We start from the raw sequence: 18,319 nt of genomic DNA, 5'->3' as shown, positions 1-18,319 counted from the left end.
TTTAATATACCTGGAACTGATATTTGTGTATGGGGTGAGGTAGAGAGACCCAATTTCATCTTCTCCCATATAGATACATTTATTGACCAGCCAATTCTTTCCCCATGGCAATATCTACTCATCATTAGTCATGTTTCCATACGTGTGGGTCTGGTTTTGGGCTCTCTACTTGACCAAATCTTTGTTACTGTCTTTCGATAAGGTTTTATAATTTTCTCCACAAAGGACCTGTAATGTCTTCTATTAGATTGATTCCTTAAATGTTTTAAGAATATTTTTTATTACTACTGTAATGGTATTTTTATTTTTATTTATTAAAATTTTTTTTTAAAGATTTTATTTATCCATTTGAGAGAGAGTGAGTGAGCGAGCAAGAGAGCACGAGCAGGGGGGAAGGGCAGAGAGAGAAGCAGACTCCCTGTTGAGCAGGGAGCCAGATGTGGGGCTCAACACCAGGACCCCGAGATCATGACCTGAGCGAGCTGAAGGCAGATGTTTGACCAAATGAGCCACCCAAGTGCCCCTGTAATGGTATTTTAGAAAACTATAGGATTCCACTTAACTGTAGGATTCCAAGTTCAAAACCAGGTAAAACTAATCTATGCTGTTAGTAATCAGGACAGTGGTTATTCTTGGTGGGGGGTACTTACTAGAAGGTGTCAGGAGAGAGACTTCTGGGCAGACTGATTATAGTCTCTTTCTTGATTTAGGCATGAGTTACATGGATGCACTGAGTTTGTGAAAATTCACAGAGTTTTACACTATGATTTGTGTATTTAATTTCTTGGAAGTTGAAAAGCAGCTTCATGTTTATTTTTATTTTGATTATTTCATATGTACCAACTCTGTTAAACTTATTAATCTTAATAATCGATCTCTAGATTCATGTGAAGTTTTTACTTCACCGGTTATATCATCTATAAATTATCTTTTTTTTTTTTTTTTGGCCAGGCGCTTGGCGCCAGAAGTGAGAGCCCCTCGGGGCTATAAATTATCATTGTCTCTACCCTTACTCCTCCGACTTTAAGATCTAGGAGGGCAGGATTTTCCCTCTGTTTTGTTCACTTTTGTATCCCTAGTGCCTAGAGCATGTGGACACATGGTAGGTACTCAATAAATATTAAATGCAAACACCAAAAAACCAAAAAACCAAAAAAACGAAAGAAGAAAAAAAATAAAAAAAGATGCCATTAAAAATTTTTAACATGTATTCTTGAGTAAACACATATACACAAATACACTAGGCATTGAGTGTTCTTTTTTGCCATTCCTAGAGTTTTACTTTTTTTTAATCATTTACCCTTTTTCCTTTTATTTTTTTATTTTTTTATTACGTTCAGTTAGCCGCTGTATAGTATACATTATTAGTTTTTGATGTAGTGTTCAGTGATTCATTAGCTGCGTATAACACCCAGTGCTCATCACAACACATGCCCTCCTTAATGCCCATCACCCGGTTACCCCATCCTCCCACCCCCCCTCCCTTCTGTAACCCTCAGTTTGTTTCCTGGGGTCTATAGTCAGAGTAACAGTTTTTAATGGAGGAATACTAGAAAGACACAAGTTATCAACACCTCCTCCCAGTACTTGGGTCAACACAATAAATAATGGATGTATATATATATATATGTATATATATACTTAGCATATAATTTGGACGCATCTTAGGGAGGGGAGGAACTCCAGGAAGACTTGGATGGAGGATTAGTAACCAGTTTAGGTAATCCAGGCAGGAATTTATCTAGGAGGGAATGGGTGTGGTGCGAAAGGCCTTTTTATCTCAAGATTGTGGTGAGAAATAGGAATTGGAGTAGGATTTGCCTAAAACCAAAGATATTTTACACCGAGGATAAAAAAATGTCCATTCTTGGAGCGCCTGGGTGGCTCAGTCGGTTAAGCGTCTGACTCTTGGTTTCAGCTCAGCTCATGATCTCAGGGTCGTGGGATAGAGCCCTGCACTGGGCTCCCAGTCAGCGGGGAGTCTGCTTGAGATTCTCCCTCTCCCTCTGCGCCTCCCCCCTCTGCGCACCCATGCATGCTCTGCACCCCCTTTCTCAAATAAATAAATAAATTTTTAAAAATGTCCGTTCTTGAAAGGCAGGGATCACAGTGTGGATGAAACGCAGTACAGAGCCATCTACAGCTCCTAGGGCACGGCCAAATGCCGGCTGGGTTCAAATACCAGTTGTAATTACAATCTCCCAAAGCACAAACACTCCACCCAATAAACAATCCCTCCCCCAACCGGAACAAATAAGAACAAGAAAAAGAAGAGTACAATTTTATCGACCGTGGAGGATTATTTAAATATGTGGTTGTTAAAAAATGAGAAGAAAAAGGTGAAATGAGTTCAAACAGAACAACATGAGATCTTTCTGACTGAAAAATCATAGAACGAATATGGAAAGACAGCAATGGGATAGAGAAAATGATACATAATGGGCAAACGTGTCAAAAGCCACGAGGAGGTTCTGGAAATATGTAAGATCAATCCCCAGACTTGTCTGAGCGGTCGAGGCTCTGAGCAGAAAGCGTGCACCTTGGGAAGCACAGACGGGAAAATGAAGACAAACAGAGGCGCTGGTTTCACTAATAATTAAAGTAACACAAATGAGAGCAATTGCTGGTGACCTTTATACACACCATACGTGAACCAAAGTTGTAAAAATGATTAATCAATGTCAGCAGAGCTTTGGAGAAATGTGTAAAATGTGTATAACTACATGTCGCCACTGGCAGTATAAATTAATCCTTTATCTTTTTTTTAAGATAAATCCACCTGTGTACAAGTTCCACTGACATTATCCAAACTGAAAGATGATCTTTACAAAAAATGTTAATGAAACATGTTGCGTTATTCATCAAGGCCGAAGAAGAAAAAGAAAGGAAAAGAAATCATTTCAAATGCCCTACAGCTGGAAAATGATTAAGGGAAAGATAATACGTTAATGACAATGGAATACGAGATGATCATTAAAAATATTACGTGGGCAAAGTATAAACAGAAAACAGAAAATGGAAATATAGACACATATATATTGGGGTATCATTCAGTGATAAAACAGCTTGGTGTTTTTAGAAAATGGGATTTTTTTCTGCTGTGAAGATATTTGAGAGTATAATAAAAATCCTTAAATTAAAATAAAAAATAAAGATAGAAACTTAAAAAGAGACTACATACCAAAACTTTGGGGAAATCATTTCTTAAACATATATAACCAACCCGTTTCAGTATTATTATGGTGCTTATGAAGACAGCAGCTATGAAAAACATAGTAACTATTCCTCCTATTTTGGCAGATTCTGATGACCCTGTTGATGAAAAATGAAATGACTTTATTTCAAAATAAATTCCAATTAATGATCACAGATGGGAATGAACGCACATCGGGCTGATGATGGAATGAGGTATCAAAGGAGCAGACGTTCGAAAACCCATTGTTAAACACAGTAGAATGGAAAGTCATCCAAGTATACATATTTTCCAAGGGTAAAAGTGGCAGATTTTTCACAGTAAAATGTCTTCCAGTTTCTTTCTTTTTTTTTTTCTTTAAACACTTTATTTATTTATTTGAGACAGAGAGAGAACACAAGAGGGGGTTAGGGGCAGAGGGAGAGGGAGAAGCAGGCTCCCCGCTGAGCAGGGAGCCCAATGTGGGACTTGATCCCAGGACCATGAGCTCATGACCTGAGCTGAAGGCAGACGCTTAACTGACTGAGCCACCCAGGCACCCCTGTCTTCCAGTTTCTAATGATGTTCTATGACAACACTCTCCAACACAGTAGCCATGAGCTGCACATGACTATTTACATTTCAATTACCAAAATTGAGGGGTGCCTGGGTGGCTCAGTTGGTTAAGCATCTGCCTTCGGCTCAGGTCATGATCCCAGGGTCCTGGGATCGAGCCCCACATTGGGCTCCCTGCTCGGCGGGGAGTCTGCTTCTCCCTCCCCCACTCCCCCTGCTTGTGTTCCCTCTCTCCTCTCTCCTTTTTTCTCTCTGTCAAATAAATAAAATCTTAAAAAATTCTAATTAATTACCAAAATTGAAAAGAAACCCCACCAAACTCAGTTTTCAGTCATCCTGGCCACATCTCCAATGCTCAATCGCCACCTGTTAGTATTGTTAAAAAACAAAACAAAACTCCAGGCCCAAAATGGAGTCATTTATGCCTGGCCCACACCACCGCACCGGGGCTTAATATCTAACCTGATTGCATTTTCAACCTCCCCCAGGACTATAATCTTAACTGGTCATTCCGGAATTCCCTGCTCTGCACCATGAGGTAATCCACCTAATATAATAAGACCCCTTTGTCCCCCAAAGGGTGGTGACTTCACTTGAAAATCCTTTTTTCTGTGTGATTTCCTTGTCCTGCCTTTAAAAACCTTTCCTTTTCCGTAGCCCTTTGGAACACCTCTCTACCTGCTAGATGGGATGCTGCCCAATTCCCAAATCGTTCAATAGAGCTAATTAGGTCTTTAAAATATACTTGAATGTCTGTTATTTAACAATATGCCCTACAGGTAGGAAGAGGTAGAAAAGAAGAATTTGTCTGAAAGAAAGAACTGGATCATTCTGAGGCTGGACTTCGGCCACACCAGGGTTCTACTGAAGCCACTCTGTCCTACTGAGTGCCCCTTAAGTTTCTCATCAAAATTCCTTTTGGAAAACTTCAACCTTCTGACTGCAAGTAGCTTTTTAAATTTTGTTTTCCCATCTCTCTGCGGCAATGTAAGCTCCACGAGGTCAGGGATGTTCAATTTTATTTGTTTTGTTCACTGCTGTCTCCCCAGCATCTATAAGAGAATCCAGCATATAGTAGGTTCCCAATAAATATCTGTCAAATGGATGGACACCGCTCTCCCTCAAAGCCTTCCTCAAAGAGCCAACCAGTTAATTTAGGACTTGACCAGAGGGGAGACATTTCTCTAGATCTCTAGACTAAACTCTCCCCAGATGAGCACTCCCCTAAGATAGCAGTGTTCACCCCCGAGTCTGAGGAAGGTAACACCGGTCCCAGGTTGTCCGTCAAGAATCTCCCACCATCCGAACCTGCCTGGTTCCCAAGCTGGGCTAGTTGAAGGTAGTTCAGATGGCAAGTCTGGACAGTGAGGAGTCCATGTTATGTGTACCTACTTGGTTCCTGAGTTTCAGACAGTAAGAATTGAGACATCAAATATTTGGATCGTGAGTGACACCTGCACTTGCACTGTCTTGGGTAACGATACAAGAAGGGAGACTGATTTAATATGCAAAATGATGTGTTCACACCAAGTAAAGATGAAATGACATGACAACGTGCTGTTGCACGACCGCTTCTTAGTGGGTGAGACAGAAAAGTCAGGGAGAAACTGAGTCACCACAAAGCATGTCAACCTCCAAAGAACGCATGCCTTTGCTCTCAGACTTACATTCGTCTTCCAGGTGGGGACTGGGTTTCAGCAAACCACCGTCTGTCATGTCATATTACTAATTTGAGTTTTTATTGGTGAGATTGTGATTTATAATAATAAAAAATATATATTTGGTCTTTGTCCCCAGTTCCTGGCACAGGGCTCTGAAATTTCCTAGGAATTTCCTAAGAGATAAGAGCAAGGAAAGTGAAGGAATGTCGCTTATTGTTCATATCCAAACCCCCTGTGACCATACTTGAGTTTACTGTTAAGGAGATGGCTTTTGGAAAGCCACTAAAGATGGAGGCTGGTTGCCAGGAGAACCAACCCGTGATTAGAGGGCTGGAACTTTCAACCCCACCCCTGGACCTCTGGGGGCAAGAGAGGGACTGGAGGTTGAATTAATTGTCAATGGCAAAGGATTTAATCAGTCCTCCCTTTGTAATGAAGTCTGCATAAAACTCTCAAAAGACAGGGTTCCGACAGCTTCTGGGTTGAAAGTTGGGGGGGTGGTATGTTTGCTCTAAGAGGGCAGAGAAGCTCCCTGCCCCTCCCCTCATACCTGGCCCTAGGCGGCCTGGGTCAGGCTGTTCCTGAGTTGTATCTTTTTGTAATCAACCAGTAAAGAAATTGTTTTCCTGAGTTCTGTGAGCCATTCTAGCAAATTATCAAACCCAGGGAAGGGCTTGTGAGAATCTCCAATTTACAGCTAGCCAGTCTGACACCCAGGTGGCAACTTTGAGTTGCAACTGGTGTTCGAAGGGGCGGTGGGGGCAGTCTTATGAGAATGAGTCTCTACCTCCAGGTAGATGGTATCGGGACTGAGTGAAATTGGAAGACACAGAGCTGGTGTGGGAGGATTGCTTGGTGTGGGGAAAGCCCCCACACCGACGGAACACAGGAGTATTCCGTGCGTGAGGAGGAGAAAAATAGTTCTCCATTCAATTGGTTTTGTTTATAAGACCATGGAATAATAATAATAATAATACAAAATATCTGGTCTTTGTCCCTAGTTGTTGGCACAGAACATCAATTTCCTGAGTGATAGGAGTGTCTTTTGGGGACTATATGTGAGTTTATGCTAACGAGGCGAGGTAAGGCAGGGTGCTGGATGGCTCCAGGATGGGGGCTGGTCACCAGAAAAACCAACCTAGTGGTTAGAGATTAGGAACTTCTGGCCTCACTGTCCTTCAGGGAGGGGAGAGGGGCTGCAGATTGCATTTAGTCACTAATGGATGATGATTTAATCAATCATGGCTATGTAATGAATCCCAGTACAAACTCTGGACAGCAAGGCTTGGGGAGATTCTGGGTCAGTGAACACATGGAAGTATTGGGAGGGTGGTGCCCCCTGACTCCAAGGGGACAGGAGCTCCTGCCTTATTAAGTCTGAAGGGAGGTTGTGGGAACCTCTGGATTTGTAGCCAGGATGGACAGAAGTTTGGGTGGCCAGACTTGCAGGCGGCACCCAAAGGGGGTGGTCTTGGGGGACTGAGCCCCTTCACGTGGGGGGCCTACACTAACTCCAGAGAGTGTCACAAATGAGTCGCATCATTGGACACGTAGCTGATGTTGGAGAATAGGTATCAGGACATAAGTATGCAACTTTGTTTGGGGTTCACATTTTTGTAAGAGCTAACGGCCTAAAGAATTTATATGCAAGTTTAGGTTTGCCTATGTTTAACTGACACTATAATAATGATTTAAGCTAATGCTTTCCCCTTTAAAGATACTTTAAGGAGATACTTTTTCCTTTAAAATTGGTCTGTGCATCATCCAACCCTGAGAAACACAGGAGAGTAAAATCACAGGGAGCACCTTCGTGCGCCAGGCGCCAGGCACTGTGGAGCATAGTTCCCTTAACCCACAAATCAGCCCTACCGTTGACTGTTCTTCCTCCTGTCTCACCTTATTTTCTGTCATCTGGTAAATCAAAACGTTAAAGAAACTCTCCTCGGGGTTGGGAAATTCAGAAAGGTTTCTTTGGTGGAGATTTTCACTTTTGGCAAAACAGAGACCTAGTTACTTCCTAGGCAAATCAGCGGCAGCGAATGTGCCTAAGCCTGATTGTTCTCACTGCAAATTTCTCCATTCGGCGGGGAAGGATTGGGGACTATGCTGTTTACTATTCTGACGCCTTTGCAACAGAAGGACTTCTCAGCCTTCGTCAGGGACTATCTCATTCACACTGGTGAGTTTTCCTTCCGTCTGCGAGCTACAGCCCACCTTCCTGCGAGGCAGGCCACATCAATGAGCCACACCCAACCTCCATAATTTGACCCTCTGATATCTCTGCCTGCAATTGTTTCCAACAACTCTGCCTCCTCCAGCCCTTGGCTTGAGTAATGGCCACCCTAAGGGCACCGAGAACTGAATTTCATCCTGACTCCCTGAAATAGAAGCATTTCCACTTCAGGAGGATCTGACTTTATAAAGGTAGATATGGACTGTCCCTCTGGTATGGCACCTTCAAAGTGACTCCAGCACTTGGCTGAGACTGACCAATAGAACACATCTCCATCCATGCTCCATGACTTTCAGATTCTTCTCATTAAATAGGTTTTCCCGCAGAGTAAAAGCAACACATGAATTTTTAAAAACTTATACCTGTGTCCTGTGCAGGTTGAAGGAGGGTACATTTTACTGGAGATCTATGGATTGCTCCCAGATTTCTAGGCTTAAAATAAACAGATACACAGTAGTTTGTGTTTGGAAGTAACCCGTCGATGACGTAAGTGAAATTTCCAATGATGTTTTCATTTAGTGTGGGGTTATGCTGTGAAAAGAAGCAAAAAATCAGGAAGACTTTGAGAATTTCATTTAGAGGCAGGCTGGAAAAGTCTCTTTGGGGATTTGTCTTCAAATCTTAAACAGGGATAGAAATATTGTGGGTTTGAAAGGAAAAAGGATTTTTAAGTTATTTGGGGCCAGCAATTGATCACTAAACTGCATGTACGTGTATACCACGCACACTTTCAAACCATGAAATCTAGTCTAGCAACTTCATTTTATAAATGAGTAGAAAAAGTTTCAATGAGGAATAAAGGTTTCCATGACGTTATTTTTACAAGACTATTTTGTCTTGAGTTAAGATAACCTAGCAAAAGTGAGAAAATAAAAAAAGATTATCTTTTTTCATTAATGATATGTGTCTACACTTCAGAAGTACTTTCATATATATTAATGAATGTGATTATTAAAATGGTCTGCAAAGTTGGCGTTATCCCCATTCTCCAGATGACGAAACTACCACTCAGAGTGGTTAGGTAACTTTCCAAGGCCACGCAGCTTGTCTGTGGCAGAACTGTGGTTGCTGTCTAATTTCTTATCTTCTCCCTTAAAACACCTTGCCTCTTCCTTCCCAGATAGTTCTGTTCCAGTTTGGAATTAAAGAGATGATACGAAGGTTCTTTCAAGAAAAACAACTTCTGCGTAACGTAGGTTCTATGAATTAGGATTTCCAGCAGTTCAAATACGGCCTTTTGTAATAATGCTTTTCAGCAACTTTCTGTTTAGAAGGAGGAAGAATTAAAAAAAAAAGAAAAAGAAGAAGTCCTAACGAACTAAAATCTCATGCATGGCCAAGAAGCAATGAAGAAAAAAAGGGGGAGAGAAGTAGAAACTGCCTGAAAGAGGAATAGCCAATGGTAGCTGAGAGTCAGAATATCTGGGTCCCACACCTGGTGTTGCCATTGTGTGATCTTGATGAAGACTGCAATGCTTGCTTCCTGTTTCCCTAAGCAAACAGATATGCCTCTGTGCCGGACAATTTTGCCTCCCTCACTGTGCCTCGGATGCCCAGTCCCTGCTCCGAGCCAAGGCCAACCCCTTCTTGTGCTCATGAGATTCTATCCATCTTCATCTCCTCCACCAATCCCCCTGGAACATTCCATCTGCACATGAACGTGCTGTAACTTCTTCCACTTTAAAGTGTCCCTCCTTGACCCCACTTTCCACCACAGAGTATCTCTCCTCTTTATAGAAAAACTCCTTAGAAGAATTAATTAGCTTTCTTCACTGTCTCCAATTTCTCGCTTCCTTCTCTTTCTGGAATCTACTCCTACCAGATCCTCAACCCAACACTCCATCAAAATCACTCTTATCAGGGTCACCAGGACTTCCATGTTGCTAAATCCAATAGTCAATCCACAGTCCTCATCTAACGTGTCCCATTTATAGCATTTGACCCAGTAGATCACTTTCTCCTTCTGGAACTTTCATCTCTCAGCTACTAGGACATCACTCTCACCTACTTCTCCTCCTACGCTGTTGGTTGCTCCTTCCCAGTCTCTTTTGTTGTTTCCTCATTTGCTAGATCTCTACATTTTGAGTCCTCTGGGGCTCTGACTTTGAACATCTCTCTGCATATCCACTTCCAGGTGATCTCATCTCGCCTCAAGGTATCAATACACTCAAAGAAGCCGATGACTCCCCCGGACATCTCTCCAGCTAGAAGCTCTCCCCTGAACTCCAGACTTGGAGCCTTTAACTCCTGCTCAATACCTCCTCCTGGATGCCTTGTGCGCACCTCAAATTTGACATACCCAAATCTAAGCTACTGAGATTCAACCATCTACCTCCTCCGTCCATAATCTACCCCATTTTAATGAATGGAAACTCCATCTATCCAGGTGCTCGTCTCTTTGTTCACCACACCACACATCCAATCCATCCAAAAATACTGTCGGCTCCACTTGCAAGACATATGTAGAATTTGACCACTTCTCATTACTGCCAAGGGACCAAGTCACCACCAGCTGTCATCTGGATTCCACCAGTAGCCTCTTCCTTTTTTTTCCTTGATCTAATTTAGTCCAAAGACCATTTTCCTTTAATCACAAAAATGCTCATTAACCACCATTTCCCCCTTACAGTGTTGTCAATATCCTAATAAGCATAGCCCTCTTATTTTAGAAATAATAATCTCAAACAGAGTTAGAAGCTCATGGGTTGAATATAAATTAGATGTGACTGGATTATGAATTTAAAGAAACAGTCTCCGAGCTACATAAGCTTATTTCTTCCCTCTGTTATTTTTGTACCCTTTTCCTCATCAAAGGATTAGGGTGTTGATTATAATCCAAGTGGATATTATATTATACGATTTGCTACTTCCTATTGAGTAATTGCCATCATAATAGCCTCTTAACTGGTCTCCTACCTCTCTCCTCCCTCTCTCCAACTGTGGCTCCTATGATCTATTCTCAGTACACCAGGCAGGATGCCCTGGTAAAGCCCCGGATCCTTCAGTAGCTTCATGATACTCTGAAGACATAGACTCACAAAGCCCCACAAGATCCGGGCCCCATTGCCTCCCTGACCTCACCTCCTTCTATTTTCCTGTCTTGGTCACTCCATTCCGGCTCCCTGCTGTTTCTCAAATCCACTGGGTCCACTCCAGCCTCAGGACCTCTGACTTCCAGTGCCCTCTGCCTGAAAAGCCCCTGCCCCTGATAACTTGCAGGCTGGTATTACGGGCAAGGGTTTATACTTGGCAAAGGGCTATGCCCATGCAAGCTGCTCTTACGGCAGAGTCTACTTGCGCTCACTCTACCATTTGGAATTTTGCCCTAGTGTGTGCTGAAATGAGCCTGTTCTCTTGGTCTACACCACACTCCTTTCTCTTTCCTGTGTATCCCCTGATGTTATGCATGTGACTTATTCTTTGAAAGAAAACCACACTGCTAGGCTAAGTCAACATATCTCCACAATGAAAGAACTATGGAGACTTCTTCCCTAAAGTCAGACCCCATTGCCTCAGACCCTTTAGCCTTAATTGTTCTAGTCATTACAAATGTCTTTTTTTTTAAAGAAGAAAGTCAAATATATTCATGGCCAACTCAGAACTGTTTTGACCACTTACCTTCTTGACAATCCCCCCTGACTCTTCTTCGATGATGAGTGATAAGTAAAATTGTAATACTTCTCCATCTAGTATCTTGGGAATGACAGGTGGGAAATTCACATTGACGTTTATGTGGTCCGTAAAGTCAACAATATCAAACTCTGGTGGTTCTAAAGATACTGTTTAGAAAACAAAATCAGAAACAAATCCCAATGTCTAACCATATCGCTCCCAGTGCTGTAATACAACCTGACTTCTTGACAACTACATTCTCTTTAACCCGCCTATGGTCCTAGTTGAGGCATGGGTTGTATTTTTTTTTTTTTCTTTAATTGGTGGAAAACTGAGAGAACAATAAAAGTGATGTGATTTGCTTAATGGAGAAATGGAGGACAGGTTTTGGGATGGAAGTCAGTCTTTCTCAATTTTCAGGCTGTATTCTAAACATGAAAGTAAAAATGACTTCTTCTCGTATTACAGTAATACCCAACCATTGTAGAAATAGCCGAAAACACAGTACGCAATTGTCCCTGAATGTGGTTAATTGTCTTTTGTCTATTGTGTGTGTGTAAATATATATACATATGTATATAAACTGAACTAGTGTACACACACACACACACACACACCCATCTAAACTAAGATTAAATCATTCTTACCCACAGTTTTGCATGTTATATATTGCACCTAACTCATTTCATAAACATATTAATGCATATTTATCTTCATTGAGGGCTGGCCAAATGGCCTGTGGGTTGGATTTCTGCACAGCCTGCCAGTTCTGAGTGGTTTTTAGTTTTAAAAAGGGTTGCAAAGCAATGAAAGAAGAATAGGTGATATAGTGTATGATGTGTGGCCCATAAAGTCCAAAGTATTTCTTTCCTGGCCTTCTACGGAAAGTTGGCTGACCCCTGATGTTCATCATGACTTTCATGGTTGATTCTATTCCCCTAAGTGGCTGGTTGTACCATAATTTAACTGATTTGCTGTTTTGAACATGAGATTGTCTCTAAATTTTCTGAATAGAATCATTGCATCAATGAGCATTCTAGAAGCTAAATTATGACATTTATCCATGATTGTTCTTTAGGATGAATTATTAACGAGGAATTCTGGATTAGAGCAAGCAGGTGTTAAGGTTTTAACACATACTGCCAAATGTTTTCAGAAAGACCTCACCACAGTACACTCACTGCATTTCCTCTAAACCTGGGTATTTACATATTTTTCATATTTACCATCTTTTTTTTTCTTTTTTTCTTTTTTTAAAATTTTATTATGTTATGTTAGTCACCATACAATACATCATTGGTTTTTGATGTGGTGATCCACGATCCATTGTTTTCGTTTAACACCCAGTGCTCCATGCAGTACGTGCCCTCCTTAATACCCATCACCGGGCTAACCCATCCCCCCTCCCCCTCCCCTCTAAAACCCTGTTTGTTTCTCAGAGTCCATAGTCTCTCATGGTTCATCTCTCCCTCCAATTCCCCCCCCCATTTTTCCCTTCCTTCTCCTAATGTCCTCCATGTTATTCCTTATGTTCCACAGATAAGTAAAACCATATGATAATTGACTTTCTCTGCTTGACTTATTTCACTCAGCATAATCTCCTCCAGTCCCATCCATGTTGATGTAAAAGTTGGGTATTCATCGTTTCTGATGGCTGAGTAATACTCCATTGTATATATGGACCACATCTTCTTTATCCATTCATCTGTTGAAGGGCATCTTGGCTCTTTCCACAGTTTGGCTATTGCAGACATTGCTGCTATGAACATTGGGGTGCCTATGGCCCTTCTTTTCACTACATCTGTGTCTTTGGGGTAAATACCCAGTAGTGCAATTGCTGGGTCATAGGGTAGCTCTATTTTTAAATTTTTGAGGAACCTCCACACTGTTTTCCAAAGTGGCTGTACCAACTTGCATTCCCACCAACAGTGTAAGAGGGTTCCCCTTTCTCCACAACCTCTCCAACATTTGTTGTTTCTTTCCCTGTCCATTTTTGCCATTCTAACTGGCGTAAGGTGGTATCTCAGTGTGGTTTTGATTTGGATTTCCCTGATGGCTAATGATGATGAACATTTTTTCATGTGTCTGTTAGCCATTTGTATGTCTTCTTCAGAGAAGTGTCTTTTCAGATCTTCTGCCCACTTTTTGACTTGATTATTTGTTTTTTGGGTGTTGAGTTTGAGAAGTTCTTTATAGATTTTGGATACCAGCCCTTTATCTGTAGTGTCATTTGCAAATATCTTCTCCCATTCTGTGGGTTGCCTCTTTGTTTTGTTGACAGTTTCCTTTGCTGTGCAGAAGCTTTTTATCTTGATGAAGTCCCAAAAGCTCATTTTTGCTTTTGTTTCACTAGCTTTTGGAGATGTATCTTGAAAGAAGTTGCTGTGGGCGATGTCAAAGAGGTTACTGCCTATGTTCTCTTCTAGGATTTTGATGGATTCCTGTCTCACATTGAGGTCTTTCATCCACTTTGAGTTTATCTTTGTGAATGGTGTTAGAGAATGGTCGAGTTTCATTCTTTGCATGTGGCTGTCCAATTTTCCCAGCACCATTTATTGAAGAGACTGTCTTTTTTCCATTGCATGTTTTTTCCTGCTTTGTCAAAGATTATTTGACCATAGAGTTGAGGGTCCATATCTGGGTTCTCTATTCTGTTCCATTGGTCTGTATGTCTGTTTTTGTGCCAGTACCATGCTGTCTTGGTGATCACAGCTTTGTAATATAGCTTGAAATCAGGCAATGTGATGCCCCCAGCTTTGTTTTTCTTTTTCAACATTTCCTTGGCGATTCGGGGTCTTTTCTGATTCCATACAAATTTTAGGATTCTTTGTTCCAGCACTTTGAAAAATGTCATTGGGGGTGCCTGGGTGGCTCAGTTGGTTAAGCAACTGCCTTCGGCTCAGGTCATGATCCTGGAGTCCCGGGATCGAGTCCCGCATCGGGCTCCCTGCTCAGCAGGGAGTCTGCTTCTCCCTCTCCCGCTCCCCCCTCTTGTGCTCTCTCTCTCTCAAATAAATAAATAAAATCTTTAAAAAAAAAAAAAAAAAAAAAAAAAGAAAAATGTCATTGGAATTTTGATCGGGATGGCATTGAAGGTATAGATTGATCTGGGTAGCATAGACATTTTAACAATGTTTATTCTTCTGATCCATGAGCATGGAATATTTTTCCATCTTTCTGTGTCTTCTTCAATTTCTTTCATGAGTGTTTTGTAGTTCCTAGAGTATAGATCCTTTACCTCTTTGGTTAGGTTTATTCCGAGGTATCTCATGGTTTTTGGTGCTATTGTAAATGGAATCGTTTCTCTAATTTCTCTTTCTACAGTTGCGTTGTTAGTGTATAAGAAAGCAACTGATTTCTGTGCATTGATTTTGTATCCTGCCACATTGCTGAATTGCTGGATGAGTTCTAGTAATTTGGGGGTGGAGTCTTTTGGGTTTTCCAAATAAAGTATCATGTCGTCTGCGAAAAGAGAGAGTTTGACTTCTTCTTTGCCAATTTGAATACCTTTTATTTCTTTTTGTTGTCTGATTGCTGTTGCTAGGGCTTCTAGTACTATGTTGAACAATAGTGGCGAGAGTGGGCATCCTTGACGTGTTCCTGATCTTAAGGGAAAGGCTCTCAGCTTTTCCCCATTGAGGATGATATTCGCTGTGGGTTTTTCATAGATGGATTTTATGAACTTGAGGAATGTTCCTTCTATCCCTATACTCTGGAGAGTTTTAATCAGGAAAGGATGTTGTATATTGTCAAATGCTTTTTCTGCATCAATTGAGAGGACCATATGGTTCTTCTCCCTCCTCTTATTAATGTGTTCTATCACACTGATTGATTTGCGAATGTTGAACCACCCTTGCATCCCGGGGATAAATCCCACTTGGTCGTGGTGGATGATCCTTTTAATGTAATCCTATTAGCTAGGATTTTGTTGAGGATTTTGGAATCCATATTCATCACGGATATTGGTCTGAAATTCTCCTTTTTGATGGGGTCTTTGCCTGGTTTGGGGATTAAAGTAATGCTGGCCTCATAGAATGAGTTTGGAAGTTTTCCTTCTGTTTCTATTTTTTGAAACAGCTTCAGTAGAATAGGTATTATTTCTTCTTTGAATGTTTGGTAGGATTCCCCAGGGAATCCATCAGGTTCTGGACTCTTGTTTTTGGGGAGGTTTTTGATCATTGCTTCAATCTCGTTACTGGTTATTGGCCTATTCAGGTTGTCAATTTCTTCCTGTTTCAGTCTTGGCAGCTTATAGGTTTCCAGGAAGTCCTCCATTTCATCCAGATTGCTCAGTTTATTGGCATATAGTTGTTGATAATAATTTCTAATAATTGTTTCTATTTCCTTGGTGTTAGCCGTGATCTCTCCCCTTTCATTCCTAATTTTATTAATTTGGGTCCTTTCTCTTTTCTTTTGGATAAGTCTGGCCAGTGGTTTATCGATCTTATTAATTCTTTCAAAGAACCAACTTCTAGTTTCATTGATCTGATCTACTGTGTTTCTGGTTTCTAATTCATTGATTTCTGCTCTAATTTTAATTATTTCTCTCCTAATGCGTGGCTTAGGTGTTGTTTGTTGCTTTTTCTCTAGTTCTTTAAGGTGTAGAGTTAGTTGGTGAATTCGGGATTTTTCTATTTTTTTGAGTGAGGCTTGGATGGCTATGTATTTCCCCCTTAGGACCGCCTTTGCAGTAGCCCATAGGTTTTGGACCAATGTGTTTTCATTCTCATTGATTTCCATGAATTGTTTAAGTTCTTCTTTGATTTCTTGGTTGACCCAAACATTCTTGAGCAGAGTGGTCTTTAGCTTCCAAGTGTTTGAATTTCTGCCAAATTTTTTCTTGTGATTGAGTTCCAGTTTTAGAGCATTGTGGTCTGAGAATATGCAGGGAATAATCTCAATCTTTAGGTATCGGTTGAGACCTGATTTGTGACCCAGTATATGGTCTATTCTGGAGAAAGTTCCATGTGCGCTCGAGAAGAATGAGTATTCTGTTGTTTTAGGGTGGAATGTTCTGTAAATATCTATGAGGTCCAGCTGGTCCAATGTATCATTCAAAGCTCTTGTTTCCTTGTTGATTTTCTGCTTAGATGATCTGTCCATTGCTGAGAGTGGAGTATTGAGGTCTCCTACAATTAACGTATTGTTATCAATATGACTCTTTATTTTGGTTAACAGTTGGCTTATGTAGATGGCTGCTCCCATGTTGGGGGCATAGATATTTACAATTGTTAGATCTTCTTGTTGGATAGACCCTTTAAGAATGATATAGTGTCCTTCTGTGTCTCTTATTACAGAATTTAGTTTAAAATCTAATTTGTGTGATATAAGAATTGCTACTCCAGCTTTCTTTTGAGGTCCGCTAGCATGGAAGATGGATCTCCATCCCTTCACTTTCAGTCTGGATGTATCTTTAGGTTCAAAATGAGTCTCTTGTAGACAGCATATGGATGGGTCCTGTCTTTTTATCCAATCTGCAACCCTGTGCCGTTTTATGGGAGCATTTAGGCCATTCACGTTGAGAGTGATTATTGAAAGATATGAATTAATTGTCATCATGTTGCCTGTGAAGACGTTGTTCTTATAGATTGTCCCTGTAAATTTCTGTTGTATATCACTCTTGGGGTCTTTCTCCTTTTATAGAACTCCCCCTTAATATTTCTTGCAGGGCCGGCTTAGTGATCACATATTCTTTCAGTTTCTGGCGGTCCTGGAAGCTCTGCATCTCTCCATCCATTCTAAATGAAAGCCTTGCCGGATAAAGTATTCTTGGCTGCATGTTCTTCTCATTTAGTACCCTGAATATGTCTTGCCAGGCCTTTCTGGCTTGCCAGGTCTCTGTGGATAGGTCTGACGTTATTCTGATGTTCCTCCCTCTGTACGTAAGGAATCTCTTCCCCCTAACTGCCCTTAAGATGGTTTCCTTGGTTCTAAGATTTGCAAGTTTTACTATTACATGTCGGGGTGTTGGCCTGTTTTCCTTGTTCTTAGGAGGGGTCCTCTCTGCCTCTAGGACTCGAATGTTTGTTTCATTCCCCAGATTAGGGAAGTTCTCAGCTACGATTTGCTCAAATACATCTTCTAGTCCTCTCTCTCTCTCCACTCCCTCCAGGATTCCAATTATTCTGACACTGGAACGCTTCATGGTGTCACTTATTTCTCTGATTCTATTTTCATGGATTCTGAGTTGTTTTCCCCTGGCCTCCTCTTTTCCCTTTTTATCTATTATATTGTCTTCCAGGTAGCTTATTCTCTCTTCTGCCTCAGTTACCCTAGCTGTTAGATTATCTAGATTGGATTGGATCTCATTGATAGCATTTTTAAGTTCTGCCAATTCACCTTTTATTTATGCCCTTAGAGACTCTATGTTACCATTAACTGATTTCTCCATTCTAGCCATTGTCTTCACAATTGCTAGCCTGAATTCCATCTCCGACATCTTGGTTATATCTGCATCCATTTGTAAATCTGCAGCGTAAGTCATAATCTCTGAGTCTTTTCTATTTTGGGGGCTCCTCCTCCTAGTCATTCTGTTGATGGATGTTTGAGGGAATGTATAGAGTCCAAATTATTGACCAGAACCCAAGCAAGATGCACCGGTTTTCTTGGGATCTTAGGGTTGCTGGCCTCTTGTTTTCCCAGGCTGTCTTCTGGGGGAGGGCCTGCCACGCTGTTACTCAGGCAACCCTGTTTGGGCGGAGTTGCCCTGCGCCCCTGTGGTGGGGGATGGGCTCAGTGGGAATCAGTCTTTGGGGCTTTTGTTCTCTGGCGCCTTTCCCTGGCGGCTTTCCGCGTCTCTTCCGTGAGTCAGAGCAGAAGGGACCGTTTGCAACCTTCTGCCTCAGAGCAGAGAGACCGCAGTCTGTTCTTCAGTGAGCTCTCCAGGCCACACCATCTCCGTTTCTGTCCGTGCTGCTATAAACTGCAGCAGCCTGGGTTGTGCGCCCCTCCGCAGTGCCCCCAGTCCTGCCTCCAGGTTGGGCACATCTCTGCCCTTTGTGCTTCTAAAACCGCCAGCCGCTCCCAATTCATGCGCGCGCGACTCCGCCGCTTGGGGTTCTGTCC

The 18,319-nt window shown here is 41.6% G+C and overlaps 1 protein-coding gene across 5 annotated transcripts in view; it reads right to left on the bottom strand.

Annotated features, from left to right (window-relative positions):
• IFNAR2 (interferon alpha and beta receptor subunit 2) overlaps positions 1–18,319 on the bottom strand; it is a 35,082-nt gene that overhangs the window by 1,959 nt on the left and 14,804 nt on the right. For 4 of the 5 annotated variants that reach the window (XM_032396947.1, XM_032396948.1, XM_032396949.1 and 1 more), the window contains 3 exons: positions 11,261–11,421; positions 8,005–8,173; positions 3,182–3,312 (listed from right to left, as the gene is read on the bottom strand). In XM_032396947.1, the coding sequence (XP_032252838.1) occupies positions 3,182–3,312; positions 8,005–8,173; positions 11,261–11,421 (461 nt within the window). The remainder of the gene's footprint in view (positions 1–3,181; positions 3,313–8,004; positions 8,174–11,260; positions 11,422–18,319) is intronic. The other variant, XM_032396951.1, reaches the window with a different exon arrangement.

The sequence above is a fragment of the Phoca vitulina genome, unplaced genomic scaffold (genome assembly GCF_004348235.1).
Source record: "Phoca vitulina isolate PV1807 unplaced genomic scaffold, GSC_HSeal_1.0 scaffold95, whole genome shotgun sequence".
Classification (NCBI taxonomy): domain Eukaryota; kingdom Metazoa; phylum Chordata; class Mammalia; order Carnivora; family Phocidae; genus Phoca; species Phoca vitulina.
Note: the sequence above shows the minus strand (reverse complement) of the source record. Positions and strands in the feature narration are given on the sequence as shown.